Source organism: Manis javanica, chromosome 1 (genome assembly GCF_040802235.1).
Source record: "Manis javanica isolate MJ-LG chromosome 1, MJ_LKY, whole genome shotgun sequence".
NCBI classification, from domain to species: Eukaryota; Metazoa; Chordata; class Mammalia; order Pholidota; family Manidae; genus Manis; species Manis javanica.
The window spans coordinates 189,578,843-189,598,311 of record NC_133156.1 but is presented as its reverse complement, the minus strand read 5'-3'; the positions used below and the strand labels follow the sequence as shown (position 1 = coordinate 189,598,311).

Here is a 19,469-nt window from a genome sequence, read left to right as displayed (position 1 = left end):
GGAAGTGGGAAGGGTGACAAACTTACAGTGTCAAAGCGAATGTTGTGGGATCCAGAGTGGAATTTTGTTGTGAAACTACTCTTGGACAAGAGGAAGAGCTCCCTTTCCATTGAGATGAGATTTACGGACATGTAGATAAGTGGATGGGTGGGTGGGTGGGTATTGATAAAGCAGAAAAACGTAATGAAGCACCAATCAAAAGGTGAGATTCTCCGTTGAATGGATAGGGAGCTGATCATGTGAGTTTAAAGAGATAAGTGAAGGGTGTGAAAGGCATCAATGAGAATGGAAAAATTTTATGATTTCAGTAGTATAATTAAGGACTCCTATTTTTAAAATTAATCTTAGTCTATGTATGTGGAAATACAGGACAGTATTGCCAGGTAAATAAATTCTCATTACATATTGCTTTTTATAAAACAGTACTCCTTGGCCTCCATGTGGGAGGATGACACTTCTAGCTCCCTCCTGAGGAAGACATGTTCTGTGCATTCTTCTAATAGCAGTGGTAATGGCCTTTTAATCCCCAGTGCATTTGAGTGATTACAAGGATTTAGAATGGAAGCTCTAGCTTTGGAACAGAGTTTTCCTTCAAAATTACACTAGCTGACCTATTCTAAGAGTCAAACTCCAAAAATCCTATCATATTGGCACTACTCACAGCCAAGTTTACATATGACAACATTCTATTTTAAACTATGATCTATCTCAGCTTCTTAAATTGTAAGTTACACCTTCCATGTCAAATTTTCCAAAGGCTTGCATAACAAGCATATGAAAATAATCTCATAAATGCTCCCTAGTGGGGAAACTGCACATGCAACTACCTGTTTATATATGCAGCAACTTGAATTATACATGAAAATTCCACATGGATGCCCAGAATCAGCACTGTGTTAATTCAAGAAGTATATTAAAATTTTTGGATGTATTTAGTAGCAGATCATAAGAAAAATCTGTTCTTTGAACAGGGCTTTCTTTAAAAAAAAAGATCTGTTATTAGTTGGAATCTACCATTTCAAGGAATCTACTCTTCCTGGGAAAAATAATCTGTAATAAACATTAATCTTATAATATATTTTTTGAAATCCTGGGAAATGCCATACTTAGGTCTTTTTAAAAGCTTATAAATATAAAATTTCTCTATTCTGTAAAATGTAAAATTTTTATTGAAAATAAAATTTAAATGATGTCAGTTGCAGAAGTTACCACCTTTTCATTTGAATGCTTGACTTCTATTGGATAATTCTCTTCCAAGAGACCTTCTTGGGAAAAAGAGGTGACAGCCAACTCATTGCCTAATTGATTTAGGAATAGTGCCCAGGGAGACAGTCCAATTAAGTTTACAAGCTGGCAATTAGCAGGAAGCCCTCTAAATCCCTATACTGAGAGCCTGTTTACTTTAGTAAGAAGGCAAATGTGCTAGAGATAGGAAGAGAAAGCTGTGCTTTTTGCAAAGCTGTTGTGAGTAGGCCCACAAGAGAGAGCTGAAGAAAAGCTAGGTATATGTGGGCAGACAGCCTTCTGTTTGACAGGTACCTGAGTAATTTAGAGGGTGTGTGTGTGTGTGTGTGTGTGTGTGTGTGTGTGTGTGTGTGTGTGTGTGTGTGTGTGTGTGTGTGTGTGTGTGTGTGTGTGTGTGTGTGTGTGTGTGTGTTTTAACAGACATGCAAAACATCTAACATCCACTTTAATGAGTGTTGTGTATGGAGACATACAACTGTTAAGCATGTAGTTGGGCAAAGTGGAACTGGATTATCTCATAATAAATGAGATTCCAAACGTTCTTTCTTTGAACAATAACATTATGATAGAGTGAAACGCACTTTTTTCTTAAGTGGAAAGAACATAGCCCTCATATCCACTATATCTTTCAGGTAATCTAGTCATTCTCACTAGATTTATTTCATGGGTTCAACTTCAGAGGCAAGAAGATACTTAAAAAAAAAAGTAAATTGACAGCTATTTAATAAGCACAACAATATCTTTAAAAACTTAACTTTGTACCAGAGCCAAAAACTGTAAGTGGTTTTAAAATGTATTTACTTTTCTCTTTTCAAGAGCCATAGTGTTCGTTAATTAAAATCTATCTTTTTAAACCTAAGTGAGATTCTCTCAAGAGTGTTAGATCATACAAAATTACCTCTAAAAAATCACATACTTCAGGGCATAGCTGGTAATGTGAAACTACGAAAGATAAATAAATCATAATAGTACATTTTTATTTTAAAGTTTCCTAGTTGAAATGGGTCACATTAATAAATGGTTTTAATATTAATTCTTTTTAATATTTTTATTTGAAAAGGAAACAAAAAAGTTCCACAAAATGTTTAGCAAATTCCAACCAAAAATTTGCTTTCTCTTTTAAAACACATGCTTTATAATTCCAATCTGGGAAGCAATGAACACTTAAAATTTAAAACAATTTAAATAGAAAATGTATTATATTTCTACAACACAGAATTTTTTAAATGGATATATTAAGTACTTGTAAACTATTCACCAAAGTATTCCTTATGAAAAATATTTAGTAGACAGTTTATTTTGGAAAGCATCAAATGTGAACTTTAAGCTTTTTATTCATCACAATGGACAATTAGGACAGTTTCTAAGTTCTTCAATCTCTAAGGTTCCTTGACATTTAGAAAATCATCACAAAGCTTTCTTAAGGAAATTATATGAGATGTTTGAAAGGCAAGCATATACATATGAGATGACAAATAGAAAATGTATATTCCAAGAATAGTTTTGTCTTAATTATAATGCTGCCATCATAAAACACTTTAATTACTCACCAATATCCTTGACTTACCAAGTTTAAACAAAAGTACACCCAAAGGTCCTCTGTCAAACCTAAGGAAGAGGAGATCATAGATGTCCTCACTTTCAGGCTTCTGAGAAACAACCCGAGGAGCTAGCCACTGCATTTGAACAAGACTGCTGGAAATATCAAAGAACTGATTGAACTGCAGAATCTCCCTGGGTGAGCGATCTTCAGCCAAGAGCTGGATGTAAATAGGTGATAGAGCCATATCAAAAATTTGCAGCTCCCCTTGGTTACTGCCAACTAGCAGGATGGCATCACTTGGGTGACAGCTTATTAATGAAGGCCGAAGTCCAGCCTGGGCTAAGAGAGTCACTCTACGGTGAGTTTCATAAAGAATTACTGAAGAATCTTCACAGCCCAGAATTAGTTTGTCTTCAGTAACATTCCTGCAGCAACTAATGGCCTTTGATCTTAGTGGTATTCTGGTGACTGATACACACTGGATTTTGTTCCGAACACATTGATAGATGCAGCTATCAGCCATGGACTCTTTGTCAATGTTGATGGAATGTTCCACAGTCAACACCTGATGAGGCTGTTTGGTGCTAAAGCAAACATCCAGTGGATCCCATTCTGTGCGGACAGAATTCAGAACCTGTAAGAAATGGATCGAGTGTGTTCACACAGCCATTTTTTTCTTCAGCTGTTATGCATAGGCCTGCATATTAATCAAATATTAATCAAAAGACTATCAAGTGTCACCTTAAACATGAGCAACATATCAGTATGTATATGTACAGGCAAATGTTATATTGTATTTCACTTTATTGAACTTCATAGATAACTGTGTATTTCAAAAATTGAAAGTTTATGACAACCAGTGATGAAAAAGCTATCAGTGCCATTTTTGTAAAAGTGTTTGCTCACTTTGTGTCTCTATATCATATTTGGCAATTCTTGCAATATTTCCAGTATTTTCTTTGTTATATTTGTTATGGTGATCTGTGATCAGGGATTATGACTCACTGAAAGTTCAGATGATGGTTAGGTAAGCAATAAAGTATTTATTTTTTAATTAATTTTTTCTTAGACATAATGTAATTACACACTTAAAAGACTACAGTACAGTGTAAATATGGCTTTTATATGCACTGAGAAAACAAAAAAATCATTGACTTGCTTTATTGTGATACTCACTTGATTGCAGTGGTCTGGCACTGAACCTGGAGCCTGTATATATATTTCTGTCACATAGAACATGTATATATGTACATACAGCACATATATAGCACAGCTGCAGAAATTGTAACATTTGAACTTTGACACTTTGTTTTCAAAAGTTGTTGAAAACTTACAGATATGTCCCACAATATAAAAAAATACAGTAGGCATTCAGTAAATATGTCCCACAATATATAAAAATATAGTAGGCTTTCGGCACACCTGCTGCTCCTGCCATCATTCCAGGCCAGCCGGAGGGTGGCCACACATATGGCACCTACAGGGGCAGAACAAAGAGGCTCCTCCCTGTGCACTTGGCCCACTGGAACTGGCAGTGGAGGCAGGCACTGCAGCGGGAAAGCAGGAAAGAGCTCTTTCTTCCTGGCAGGTGCCAGCACTGTGTGCCTGTGACCCCCACTATTGCTCCAGGTGCTGTCAATTCCAGAGAGAAGAGCTTCTGGGCACTAGAGCACCACCCATCCAAACTTATTATACCATAGTAATCATTAGAAATATGAAATGGCTAAAGAACTTTGTACAAACCCTATCCCTCAAACACCAGAAAGAGGGCTAAGTGAAACTGAAATCACCAATCTTCCTGATAAAGTTTTCAAAATATAAATCACAAACATGGTCACAGAGCTACAGAAAAATATTCAAAATATCAGGGAGGGCTACAAGAAAGGAACAGAAACCTTAAAAAATACAGTATCTGAAATGAAACATACAATGGAGGGTTTTACAAGTAGATTAGATGAGGTAGAGGAGACAGTAAATGAAATAGAAATTAGAAAATGGGAAAACAAAGAAACTGAGGCACAGAGAGAAAATGCATCTCTAGGAATAAAGGAATAATAAAAGAACTGTGCAACCAATCCAAAAGAAACAATATTCGCATCATAGGGGTACCAAAAAAAGAAGAAAGAGAAAAAGGGACAGAAAGTCTATTTGAGGAAATAATTGCTGAAAAATTCCCCAGTATGGAGAAAGAAATAGTCTCTCAGGTCATGGAAGTACAGAGATCTCCAAACACAAGGGAAAAAAGGAAGAAAAGAGCAGGACATATAATAATTAAAATGGCAAAGATCAAAGACAAGGAGAGGGTATTAAAAATAGCCAGAGAAAGAAAAAAGATCATATGCAAAGGATAACCCATCAGGCTATCAGATTTCTAGCAGAAACCTTACAGGCCAGAAGGCAGTGGCATGATATATTTAAGTAAATGAAACAGAAGGGCCTCAAATCAAGAATACTCTACCTGGCAAGATTATCACTTACATTTGAAGCAGGGATTAAACAATTTCCAGATAAGCAAAAATTAAGGGAATATAACTCCCGCAAACTGTCTCTACAGTGTATTTTTTTGAGACTGTAAAACATAAGGTAGAATACAGTAATTTTTAGTTCTTGTTTTATTTATATTTTTTTACAATTTTTTATTAAGGTATTATTGATATACACTCTTATGAAGGTTTCACATGAAAAACAATGTGTTGATGACATTCACCCATATTATCGAATCCCCCCCATGCCCTACTGCAGTCACTGTCCATCAGTGTACTAAGATGCCACAGAGTCACTACTTGTCTTCTCTGTGTTACACTGTCTTCCCCATAATCCACCACACACCATGTTTACTACTACTAATAATAATAATACCTCTCAATCCCCTCTCCCTCCCTCCACACCCGACACCCCCACATCTCCCCTTTGGTAACCACTAGTCCTTTCCTGGAGTTTGGGTGTCTGCTGCTGTTTCGTTCCTTCAGTTTTTCTTTGTTGTTATACTCCACAAATGATGGAAATGATTTGGTATTTGTCTTTCTCTGCCTGGCTTATTTCACTGATCATAATACCCTCTAGCTCCATCCATGTTGTTGCAAATGATAGGATTTGTTTCTTTCTTATGGCTGAATAGTATTCCATTGTGTATATGTATGACATCTTCTTTATCCATTCATCAACTGATGGACACTCAGGCTGCATTCGTATCTTGGCTATTGTAAATAGTGCTGGAATAAACATAGGGGTGCATATGTCTTTTTGAAACTGGGAACCTACATTCTAAGGGTAAATTCCTAGGAGTGAAATATGCAGGTAAATGATATTTCTATTTTTAGTTTTTTGAGGAACCTCCATATTGCTTTCCACAATGGTTGAACTAGCTTACATTCTCACCAGCAGTGTAGGAGGGTTCCTTTTTCTCCGCATCCTCGCCAGCATTTGTTGTTCTTAGTCTTTTTGATGCTGATCATCCTAACCAGTGTGAGGTGATTTCTCATTGTGATTTTAATTTGCATTTCCCTGGTAATTAGCGATGTGGAGCATATTTTCATGTGTCTGTTGGCCATGTGAATTTCTTCTTTGGAGAACTGTCTTTTCATATTCTCTGCCCATTTTTAAACTGGGTTATTTGCTTTTTGTTTGTTGAGGCATGTGAGTTCTTTATATGTATTGGATGTTAACCATGTGTCAGATATGTCATTTACAAATATATTCTCCTATACTGTAAGATGCCTTTTAGTTCTGTTGATGGTGTCCTTTGCTGTACAGAAGATTTTTAGCTTGATATAGTCCCATTTGTTTATTTTTCCTTTTGTTTCCCTTGCCCAAGGAGATGTGTTCAGGAAAATGTTTGCTCACTTTAATATTCAAGAGATTTTTGCCTATGTTGTCTTCTAAGAGTTTCATGGTTTCATGACTTACATTCAGGTCTTTGATCCATTTTGAGTTTACTTTTGTGTATGGGGTTAGACAATAATCCAGTTTCATTATCTTGCATGTAGCTGTCCAGTTTTGTGAACACCAGTTGTTGAAGAGGCTGTTACTTCTCCATTGTATGTCCAAGGCTCCTATATCATATATTAAATGACCATATATGATTGGGTTTATACCTGCACTCTCTTGTCTGTTCCATTGGTCTATGGGTCTATTCTTGTGCCAGTACCAAATTGTCTTGATTACTGTGGCTTTGTAGTAGAACTTGAAGTTGGGGAGGATAATCCCACCAGCTTTAATCTTTCTTCTCAGAATTGCTTTGGCTCTTTGGGGTCTTTTGTGGTTCCATATGAATTTTAGAACTATTTGCTCTAGTTTGTTGAAGAATGCCATTGGTATTTTGATAGGCATTGAACTGAATCTGTAGACTGCTGTAGGAAGGATGGCCATTTTGACAATTTCAGTTCTTCCTAACTATGAGTAAGGGATGTGTATCCATTTATTGGTGTCTTTAATTTCTCTCATGAGTGTCTTGTAGTTTTCAGGATATAGGTCTATCAGCTCCTTGGTTAAGTTTATTCCTAGGTATTTTATTCTTTTTGATGCAATTGTAAATTGAATTGTTTTCCTGATTTTCTTTCTGCTAGTTCATTGATAGTGTGTAGGAATGCAACAGATTTCTGTGTATTAATTTTGCATCCTGTAACTTTGCTGAATTCAAATATTAGATCTAGTAGTTTTAGAGTGGATTCTTTAGGGTTTTTTATGTACAATATCATGTTATCTGCAAACAGTGATAGTTCAACTTCTTCCTTACCAATCTGAATGCCCTTTATTTCTTTGTGTTGTCTAATTGCTGTGGCGAGGACCTCCAGAACTATGTTGAATAAAAGTGGAGAGAGTGGGCATCCTTGTCTTGTTCCCAATCTTAAAGGAAAGGCTTTCAGCTTCTCACTGTTAAGTATGATGTTGGCTGTGGATTTGTCATATATGGCCTTTATTATATTGATGTACTTGCCCTCTATACCCATTTTGTTGAGAGCTTTTATCATGAATGGATGTTGAATTTTGTTGAATGCTTTTTCAGCAACTATGGAGATGATCATGTGGTTTTTGTCCTTCTTTTTATTGATGTGGTGGATGACATTGATGGATTTTCTAATATTGTACCATCCTTGCATCCCAGGAATAAACCCTACTTAATCATGGTGGATGATCTTTTTGATATATTTTTGAATTTGGTTTGCTAATATTTTGGTAAGTATTTTTGTATGTATATTCATCAGGGATATTGGTCTGTAATTTTCTTTTTTTGTGGTATCTTTGCCTGGTTTTGGTGTTAGAGTGATGTTGGCCTCATAGAATCAGTTTGGAAATATTCCCTCTCCTTCTACTTTTTGGAATACTTTAAGGAGGATGGATATTTGTTCTTCTCTAAATGTTTGATAGAATTCAGCAGTGAGGCCATCTGGTCCAAGAGTTTTGTTCTTAGGTAGTTTTTTTGATTACCAGTTCAATTTCCTTGCTGGTAATTGGTCTGTTCAGGTTTTCTGTTTATTCCTGGGTCAGCCTTGGGAGGTTATATTTTTTCTAGAAAGTTGTCCATTTCTTCTAGGTTATAATTTGTTAGCATACAATTTTTCATAATATTCTCTAATAATTCTTGGTATTTCTGTGGTATCTGTAGTGATTTTTCCTTTCTCATTTCTGATTCTGTTTATGTATGTAGACTCTCTTTTTTTCTTGATAAGTCTGGCTAGGGGGTTATCTATTTTGTTATTTTCTCGAAGAAGTAGCTCTTGCTTTCATTTATTCTATTGTTTTATTCTTCTTGGTTTTATTTATTTCTGCTCTAGTCCTTATTATGTCTCTCCTTCTACTGATGTTAGGCCTCATTTGTTCCTCTTTTTTCCAGTTTAGTTAATTGCAAGTTTAGGTTGTTCATATGGGATTGTTCTTCTTTCCTGAGGTAGGCCTGTATTGCAATATACTTCCCTCTTAGCACAGCCTTCATTATGTCCTACAGATTTTGTGGTGTTGATTTACTGTTGCCATTTGTCTCCATATACTGCTTGGTCTCTGATTTTATTTGGCCATTGATCCACTGATTATTTAGGAGCAAGTTAAGCCTGCATATGTTTGTGGGATTTTTGTTTTCTTTGCATAATTTATTTCTAGTTTCATACCTTTGTAGTCTGAGAAGCTGGTTGGTACAATTTCAATCATTTTTAATTTACTGAGGCTCTTTTTTGTGGCCTTAGTATATGATTTATCCTTGAAAAGTTCCATGTGCACTTGAGAAGAATGTGTATTCTGCTGCTTTTGGGTGTAGAGTTCTGTAAATGTCTGTTAGGTTCATTTTTTCTAATGTGTTGTTCATTTCCTCTGTCTCCTTATTTATTTTCTGTCTGGTTGATGTGTCCCTTGGAGTGAGTGGTGTGTTAAAATCTCCTAAAATGAATGCATTGCTTTCTATTTACCCCTTTAATTCTGTTAGTATTTGTTTCACATATGTCGGTGTTGGGTGTACAGATATTTATAATGGTTACATCCTGTTTTTGGACTGACCACTTTATCATTATGCAATGTCTTTCTTTGTCTCTTGTTAGTTTCTTTGTTTTGAAGTCGTTATTATTCTTAAAAAAGCTAAATATGAAAAAAACAGATAGAATTGATCCAAAAGTCATTGAAGGAAGAAAGAACAGTGTAGAGAAGGAAAGTAGTTAATACAACTGATGCTTTCTCTGGAAGATGTTTTTAAATTACAAAATCATAAAAGGTAGAAAAGCAGTCATAGTGAGCTCATGGCTCAGAGTCATGAAATAACTTTTTAATACATTGTGTTGACTGTTAAAACAAATTCGTTCTGTGGATTGGAAGATTTTATTAATACAAACATTTAAGTTAATAATTTCACATACCAAAAAATATGGATAATGGAAGTGAAAAAATAGTGAGATAGGCTCAAAATTCTCAGGTTCTCTGTTTAGCTAAGGCTGGTACCTATTATGAACTTCTCCAAGTCACCCAATACATAAATCAGGAAACAAGTTTAGTTAGAGCAACTTTCTCTGGAACTGAAAACTTAACCAATGGGTACTAGAGTTATTTAAAAGATAATACAATAACCAAAAGTCCTTAGCAACAAAAAATTCTTTATCAGTAGAATTTATTCTGAAATAGAGATTTTCCCCCACAATTTGAAGAAATTTTTAGTAACAGGATATAAAAGGAAGGATTTATTCTTACTTCTTTATTATGAAACATTCAAGACACACATAAAAGTAGAGAGAACAGTATGATAAATGTAAAAACCAACTTTATGAAATACTATCCTTTTGCTAAATTCTTTTAAAGAAATGAAATATCAGTTGCAGTTGAATCCTGCCAGGTCTTATTCCCTTTCCTCCCTCCCCAGAGGCAATGCTATTATGAATTTGGTATTTATTCCTATGAGGATTACTAATACATCAATCTAGAACAACCCTGAGCAACACAAATCATTGTTCTGAAAATTTTACAGTTTTATATATGTTATTGTATTGTATCATACCACAATTTCTTTTTGCTCAACTTACTCTTTTGAGATTTAATCACATAGCTCTATATCCTTCATTTAAATTTCTATATAGCACTTTACCCTCTAAATTACCACCAAAAAATCCTGTTAGTGAATATTTAAGTGTTTCTAAATTTTTTGCTTTTACAAACAGTGCTATGAACAGTATTGCTCATGACTCCTTGTGTACATGGACAGTTTTTCTTAGTGTAGGGAAGTCACACCTTCAATCGTATTAGCTATTATCTAATAAAAGAGCTATGAGCTTAAGTTGGTGATTTACTAACTTACTCTCCAAGAACCAGTGAAAAAAATTCCTTATTGCTGTACATCCTTACTATCCAAATGTATCAACTAAAAATAAAATAGTAAGAATTGTTTTCAAATGGGCATATCTCTTATTTTTAATAGCTTTAAAATAAATGGGACATTTGTACACAGGATAAATATATAAATGGCTTGCAAGCTTAGAAAACAGACATCTACTAGGAAGGATAAACATTCCATTATCCATACATTTTGGTATGAGAAATTATTAACTTATATGTTCGTATTAATAAAATCTTCCAATCCACAGAACTAATTTGTTTTAACAGTCAACACAATGTATTAAAAAGTTATTTCATGAAAGAAAATACAAATTCATCAATGGAATAGAATAGAGAGCCCATAAATAGACCCACAGATCAGATCAGCTGACTTTATCTGACAAAGAAGTAAAAGTGATTCAATGGAGAAAGGAGTCTTCAACAAATAGTGCTGGAACAACTGAAAGCAGAGCTTACTTAAGAAATGGCTTATTCCAGGTCTGGGGCAGGAAATGCACAAGATGAAACTGGACCATATTGTCATACCAGATAGCAAGGAAGTTACCCAAGACTACCAAGGTCATGACAAAAAGTGGTGCCAACTTGAAAGGGCTCCCACTGGGCCAAGATGAGACAATCTACGCTTATAAAAGGATAATTACAATTTCTGAAACTCACTGGGTCAAATATATTTAAATTCATGAGTTAATGCTATTTAAAAAACAAAAACTAATTGGTTATCTTCACAGAGCAATAGTCAACCAATTCATCATCTTGAAAGCTGATAAATAAAAGAAACAGATGTTTATCTTGATTATACTGTATGAATTCAACCACTGGGAGAACAAATAGGAAGTGTGTGAAGATCTCATTATTAAAGTATCCCAATTAATAAATGAAAAAATAATTATAATGGAGTATCACCACTTTGCAACCCTAATGAGTTAATGGATCTAGGCATTGAGCATCAATAGCTGCTAACATCAAAGATGAGAGACAACAAAGTAGACAGAATCTGACATTATGTGCCTTCTGACAAAAGAACACACCATTCCATAGAGTTTTGCCCAAACTGACTGACTAGTAGAATTTTCAAAAGACAGAACAACATATTGAACTACAGCATAATTATGCAAACAACAAAATCCAGACTGTGGGACACTAGTTTCAACAGATAAATGTTTAGGAAAGAAAGGAAAGGAGGGGGAACTTGCAGACTAAAAGTAATTCAAGAGATATATTTAAGTGTTTTAAATAGGTAATATTAAACTACAGTTTTTGGGATGCATATTTAGGTGATAAAAACTATATGGGTATATAAGAAAGTGATTAAAAGTCATAACAGAGGTTACTTTTGGGGAATGGGAAGGAGCTTAGATCATAACAGTATATGGCGGTATTTCTGGGTGCCTAGCAAAGTTCTACTTCTTGACCTGCGTGTGGTTCCAGAGGACTTTCTTTTACAGCCCATTAAACTATACATCTTGCTGTGTGGTTTTCTTTATGTGTATTTTATAACAAAGAGATTGTTTGAAAAGTCATCACCTATAAAATAGAAAGTCTTTGCTATCTGATTGAAAGCTAATGCAGTATATACACTTCTTTGGAAGAAATGTTTCATGAATATTTTGGTGTTTCAGTCAAATACATTTATAAATGCTTCCTGAATGTTTCTTTTATCCAATTTTGCTGTATTAAAATTGGTCACTCTTTTGCTTTCCCTAACTCATCTTTTGCTACTCCTCTAACTCATTCGAAAAATAGTTTTTAGTTTTTTTATGGGAAAAACAGTGATCTTTGTAAGGTTACATTTTTAGCCCTGACAAAGATTTTAAGGTTTAATAGTTTTGTTCCTGTGTTCTTGATTAATTATGTAAACAAATTCAGATGACCATTTCTGAGTAAGATATCTTAAAATTACCACCATACTCAAAAAACATTATCAAATTCAAACAGCTTAAAATACCTGCTCAAATACGAAGGACGTATTTAAAGGGAAGGGATGAATAAGTTGTGTTATTCAATCACATTTTTGACAAAGTGAATGAATTAAGTAGTTCTAGGATGATGGTAATAACTTTCCAAAAGAAAGATAAAGAGTATATGGAATTTAAATAAAAATGACTACCATATTACATCTGATAATCTATACATACACAATTAAAAACTATTTTTAAATGAATTTACTGATAAAAATTTTCTTTTCTGCACACTATCTGCTGTATATATTTCAAAAGAAATTTTTTTACTAGACTACATAACTCTCTGTGCTCTATGCTTCTAATTAAGATATTTACTGTTGTTTAGAGCTCTGCAGTGTGAAATTAGACCAGCAGTTTTCTAATATCCATAACATAAATTTTAAAATGTTCCTCCTCTTAAAGACAGATAATTCAGTCACAGAGAGCTTATTTTTCTATGTTTCCTTTGTTTTCTTTCTTTTTTTTTTTTTGGCTCATTGGTAAGCCAATTTTCTACTTAAAATCTACGGTTAAAACTCTCATTTGGTTCAGTATGTGGGCTTTATCCTTTCCATGGTCTGTTATGCAAAAATGATGGCTTAAATTTTTTTTTTAGTATGCTGTAAAGCAGTGGTTCTCAACTTGGATGTATATGCGAATCACCTAGGGAACCTGCGCTGTGAAAACATATTGATGCCTCCTGCTCCTCTGAGATTCTGAGGTAACTGGTCTGGGCGGGCCCCTTTGTGAAAGCTGTGCAGGTGATGTAATGTGTTGCCAAGGCTGCAAACCACTACTCTAGGATCTTGCCACTGTTCAAACAAAAGCTTATATAACCTTTGCTGATTGAACTAGGATGCAAAATTATTTTTTTTAATTCTAATGCAAACATTAAAGTTCTTCCCTATAAGGTTTTTTCAGTTTGAATTTTAGGATTAAAAGTATACTGTATCTTTTACTCTGATCACTAGTTCAAGTGCAAAAAAACTTAAAGACATATGCCTGAATATTAATTTTATAGACTAGTGGTTTTAGTTCATGATATTCTAAGAGATGTCATACAGATCATAAAGATTATGTCTTCACACAAACACAAAAAAAAACAATTATTTCCCTTGACATTCCTTATAAAAGATATTCACCTTTTGCATATAGAAGTTCAGATGAGGTTCTAAAAAAGAAATCCTTATGAATTTTTCCAGCAGTTTAACTTTGATAGAGGGACTTAAAGAGCCAAATCCAAGGCAAAAGTTACTTGCCAAAAAAATGGATTATATACCTTAATATATTAGGATCAAAAAAAAGGAAGATTATGTAATTACTAGTGAATAATTAAAAATCACATGCAAATTCCACATACAACTTTGTGAAAACCTATTCCAAAAGTTACATAAAATAGATAATTTTCCAGAAATACAAGTTATGCAAAATGACTCAAGGAAAAAATAGAATTCTTGAAAAACAATCCTTGAAGTTTCAGTTACTAAAAATGGAAACCATTATTAAAAATCTACCTTTCTTGAAAACACCACACCAGTGTCTTTTCATAGGCAGTTTTATAGGCGAGTTTTATCAAGCATTCAAATATCAGATAATTCCTTTTGATACTGTTTCAGAGAGGTAAAAAGGAAAAAGTCTAATCACTCCTTGGGCTAGTACAACTTTTATATGAAACTTAGAAAGGATAGTAAAAGAAAGTAAAATTGTATACCAATCTCATAATTAAGCAAATTATGAAGTGCTTTAATGTTCTTTCCTTGTTATCTGAGTAGAATCAATCCGTCCTTTCTATCCACAGCACCCTTTAACACTTCAGAGCCCTTATACCTTTCACATTTGTCTCTCTTGGGAGGATAATAAGATCCTTACAGGCAGGGACATTTTTATACTTATATCCCCTGATGTGAAACACAGCACTAGGATGGTCATGTTCAGTAGTTGAATGATGTGAAAACAGAAAGGGGAGGGGCTTTCAGGTGGAAATATCAGTAAAGTATACAGGCAAGAGCTGGGAAACAAAGAGGCAGTGAATAAGCCATTTACCTAGAACATAGGTTTTGTCTAAGGAAATAACATTGGAAAGGGCAGTTGGGCCAGTTACAGGGGGCTTTTTCAGGGAAAATTTAGTTTCAGTAACCACTGAGGGCATTTGAGCAGGCAATGGCTAAAGCAGCTCTGTGCTTCAGAATCCAGATGGACATGTTTTAGAGCAGTCAGAGACTTGAAGGTGATCTATCTGGTTGAAATCTATCATCTTAAGGAATAAACCTAACCAAGGAAGTGAAAGACCTATACCCTGAAACTATAGGACACTCTTAAGAGAAATTAAAGAGGACACTAATAAATGGAAATTCATCCCATGTTCTTGGCTAGGAAGAATTAATATTGTCAAAATGGCCATCCTGCCCAAAGCAATCTACAGATTCAATGCAATCCCTATCAAAATACCAAAAGCATTATTCAATGAACTAGAGCAAATAGTTTTAAAATTCATATGGAATGACAAAAGACCCCAAATAGCAAAAGCAATCCTGAGAAGGAAGAATAAAGCAGGTGGAATTATGCTCCCTGACTTCAAGCTCTACTACAAAGCCACAGTAATCAAGACAATTTGGTACTGGCACAAGAACAGAGCCATAGACCAGTGAAACAGAATAGAGAGTCCAGATATAAACTCAAGAATATATGGTCAATTAATATATGATAAAGGAGCCATGGATATACAATGGGGAAATGACAGCCTCTTCAACAGCTGGTGTTGGCAAAACTGGACAGCTGCATGTAAGAGAATGAAACTGGATTATTGTCTAACTCTGTATACAAAAGTAAATTCAAAATGGATCAAAGACCTGAATGTAAGTCATGAAACCATAAAACTCTTAGAAAAAACTACAGGCAAAAATCTATTGGACATAAACATGAGCAACTTCTTTATGAACATATCTTCCCGGGCAAGGGAAACAAAAGCGAAAATGAACAAGTGGGACTATATCAAACTAAAAAGCTTCTGTACAGCAAAGGATACCATCAGTAGAGCAAAAAGACATCCTACAGTATGGGAGAATATATTCATAAATGACATATTTGATAAGGGGTTGATATCCAAATTATATAAAGAACTCATGCACCTCAACAAACAAAAAGCAAATAAGCCAATTAAAAAATGGGCAGAGGAGCTGAACAGACACTTCTCCAAAGAAGAAATTCAGATGGCCAACAGGCACATGAAAAGACGCTCCACATCCCTAATCATCAGAGAAATGAAAATTAAAGCCACAATGAGATATCACCTCACACCAGTTAGGATGGCCAACATCCAAAAGGCAAACAACAACAAATGTTGGTGAGGATGTGGAGAAAGGGAAACCCTCCCACACTGCTGGTGGGAATATAAACTAGTTCAACCATTGTGGAAAGCAGTACAGAGGTTCCTCAAAAAATGCAAAATAGAAATACCATTTGACCCAGGAATTCTACTTCTAAGAATTTACCCTAAGAATGCAGCAGCCCAGTTTGAAAAGACATATGCACTCCTATGTTTATCACAGCACTATTTACAATAGCCAAGAAATGGAAGCAACCTAACTGTCCATCAGTAGATGAATGGATAAAGAAGATGTGGTACATATACACAATGGAATATTATTCAACCATAAGAAGAAAACAAATCCTATCATTTGCAACAACATGGATGTAGCAGGAGGGTATTATGCTCAGTGAAAGATAAGTGGAGGTGGAAAAAGACAAGTGTCAAATGATCTCACTCATCTGTGGAGTATAAGAACAAAGAAAAAAACTGAAGGAAAAAAACAGCAGCAGACTCACAGAAACCAAGAATGGACTAACCATTACCAAGGTGAAAGGGACTGGGGAGGGTGGGTGTGAAGGGAGTGATAAGGGGAAAATGGGGCATTACGATTAGCACACAAAATTTGGGGGTGGGGTACGGGGAAGGCAGTACAACACAGAGAAGACAAGTAGTGATTCTATAGCATCTTACTACGCTGATGGACAGTGACTATAATGGGGTATGTGGTGGGGACTTGATAATGGGGGGAGTCTAGTAACCATAATGTTGTTCAAGTAATTGTACATTAATGATATAAAAAAAAATCTATCATCTTAAAAATTAGGAAACCAAAGTCAGAGAGGGTGGGTGACCTACCCAAGGCCTAGAAACACAGAATTCACTAAAAGCAGGAAGTTTAGAGGGAAGAAACTTGATGAAGGTCACACAGTTAGCATACAATCCAACCAAAAGTCAAGCCCAGGTTTGTACATCCCAAAGCTCAAGATCTAGATGACACCAGGAGATCAGGTATAGAGACCATATATATACCCTTTTAGAATCGTTCTAATTTCATGTAATGTACTCATTTCAAATAAAGCTAATTTATGTAATGTAGAACTAAAGGCTAATTTAATTATTTTTACTTTTACTATAAGACAGGACAGTTAACAGAATTCTAATTAACTTTATTATATTATGTCATTTTGATGAAGTCTTTTACTCAATTAGCTTCTGGACCCAAGATCAACAAAATGACAGGAGTGAACAGGAAGCAAATAGGAACAAAGCACTTCCTTAGCCTCATATAAACCATACCTAAAGCATTAAAAATGGTTTTAGTTACTGCAACAGAATTGGGAAAGTTCCAGAAAAAGATTAATTACTTAATCTAAAATGACTTTTCAGTCTTAAAAGACAGCCTGGAAGTTTATAAAACTAAAAATGCAGGTAAGGATAGAGAAAAATCGGACTTCATTTTATCTCAGAATACTAATTCTGAGAAATACTTAAAGCCTAAAAGATAATAAATTTAGAGATGAAGGATTATACTACAGATCTTCCTTGATTTACAGTGGGGTTACAGCCTGATAAACCCACTCAAAGTTGAAAATATCATGTCAAAACTGCATCTGATACACTTATCCTACTGAACTTCATAGCTTAGCCTTGCCTCTCTTAAATGTATTCAGAACACTTATATTAGCCTACACTTGGGCAAAATCATCTACCACAAAGCCTATTTTATAATAAAGTGTTGAATATCTCATATAACTTACTGAATATTATACTGAAAGTGAAAAATAGAATGGCTGTGTGGGTACAGAATGGTAGTTAGTGTATCAGCAGTTTACCTTCATGGTCACCTGGCTGACTGGGAGCTGCAGCTCCTGGCCCCTGCCCAGCACACAAGACGGTATTGTAGTGCATATCGCTAGCCCAGGAAAAGATCCAAATTGAAAATCTGAAGTACAATTTCCACTGAATGTGTATCACTTTTTCACCACCATAAAGTCAAAAAATTGTAAGTTGAACTATAAGTTGGTTACTGTTGTACAGAATATTTTACCCGGGCAAAAACCAAAGGGGAAGGGGAGTGCTTTAAAAAAAAGAGAGAAAAGAAAAACAACAGAATTTCATACTCAAAATACTGATGAAAGCTGAAAATATCAAGAGGTTCTCAATAAAAAATGATGATAGAACATTGTCAGGAACAGATAGGATGAGATATTGTCCTCATTTCCTAGATTAACCCTTTTGGTGCTCCTGCCCCAAGATACTAGACCGAGAAGGTCACTGCTCTATAGCTCTCCTTCAAATCCTTGCCCCAACTATTATTTGGCACCACAGAGTCTTATACAAAATAGGCATTTGACTAATGTTTGTTAATTAACTGACTGAAATTTAAAGAAGGTGACTGGTAACATAGCCTTGACAGGCATGAAATCATGAGCAAACAGTAATGATACTACTAATAATGATGTCAACAAGCATCAAAATAGTGATCAGTGATTGAGAGTTTGCTATATGTAAGTATTTCTCTAAACACACGCATTTATTTATTAATCTTCATTAACTCTATTTTTCAAATAACAAAACCACAGCACATAGGGGTTAGTAACTTGCTCAAGGACAGAGTTAGGTAGTGGCAGAGTTAGGATTTGAACCCTCGAGGTTGTGCTCTTAATCACTGCGCTACTCCGGCCAGCCTGGAATTGTCTGTGCATCCTACCAAAATATACTTTTAAAGATTGCATTTCATATTCAATTTCCTTCTTTGAAAATCTAGAAAAATAAATTACAGGTTTAAAAAAGTATCCACACTTACATCAGAAGAGAAAAACTATTTTTTCAAATCTGTTTTATTTGCTCTTCAATAAAATGTAGATATTTGCTTTAGATTTACCTCCAGTCTTCCTTGAGTGTAACCCAAGAGCAGCAGATTGCCTCTGTCTTTTTCAGAAGAAATGGGAGCCCAAGGCCAAGCATCGTCACTGACTAGCGGCCACCAGCAAACAACTGCATCCTGAACACAATTGATAGCTAGATGACGCTCTGTTGTCTTGTTGACTGGGCCAGGTATTTCACAATAGGAAATCTAATGGTTAAAAAAGAAAAAAGGATCATGTTTTAAAACACAAAATCCTCAAAGTATTATGAAAATTAAAGCATCTGTAAATGTAGATAAATGCAAGTAAATATGCATGTTAAACATGTACTTAAGGAGGTGTCAGAAATTACCAAATTCTTTTGACACATATATAAAAAAGACATATGTTCAAAATTCTCCCCATTTTTAGCAGAGGAAAGGAAAAGGAGAAAAGTGAGTTAGGGAGGAATGGCTGTAGCAATCCCAATCAATACCAAAATGTACAGTCATGGCTGCTTGATAGCATCGACCTACACATAGGATTTAAGGCCAGCTATATTAAATGACAAGTTCAGTAAAGCTGACCAACAGGCTGACTGCTGTTTAAGACATTATGCGTTAACAGTGACTGACAACAATAATAGGAGAAACAACTTGAGGCAAATTCACTTTAAAGAATATATGAGACATATACACATATATTTTGCATAAAGGGATAAGCCACAGCATCATGTGTAAAAGTTTATGCAGCTTCTGAGAATCATGCTTCACTTTCTT

General features: G+C 34.9%; 1 protein-coding gene across 16 annotated transcripts in view; it reads right to left on the bottom strand.

Moving 5' to 3' along the window:
• The window catches only part of WDPCP (WD repeat containing planar cell polarity effector), a 405,181-nt gene that overhangs the window by 255,677 nt on the left and 130,035 nt on the right, over nucleotides 1-19,469 (bottom strand). For all 16 annotated transcript variants that reach the window (XR_012121045.1, XM_036996612.2, XM_036996613.2 and 13 more), the window contains exons 9-10: nucleotides 18,729-18,920; nucleotides 2,813-3,422 (exon numbers count right to left, since the gene is read on the bottom strand). Coding sequence is in view for 15 of the 16 variants with exons in the window: in XM_036996612.2 (XP_036852507.2) it covers nucleotides 2,813-3,422; nucleotides 18,729-18,920 (802 nt within the window). In the remaining variant the exon portion in view is untranslated. The remainder of the gene's footprint in view (nucleotides 1-2,812; nucleotides 3,423-18,728; nucleotides 18,921-19,469) is intronic.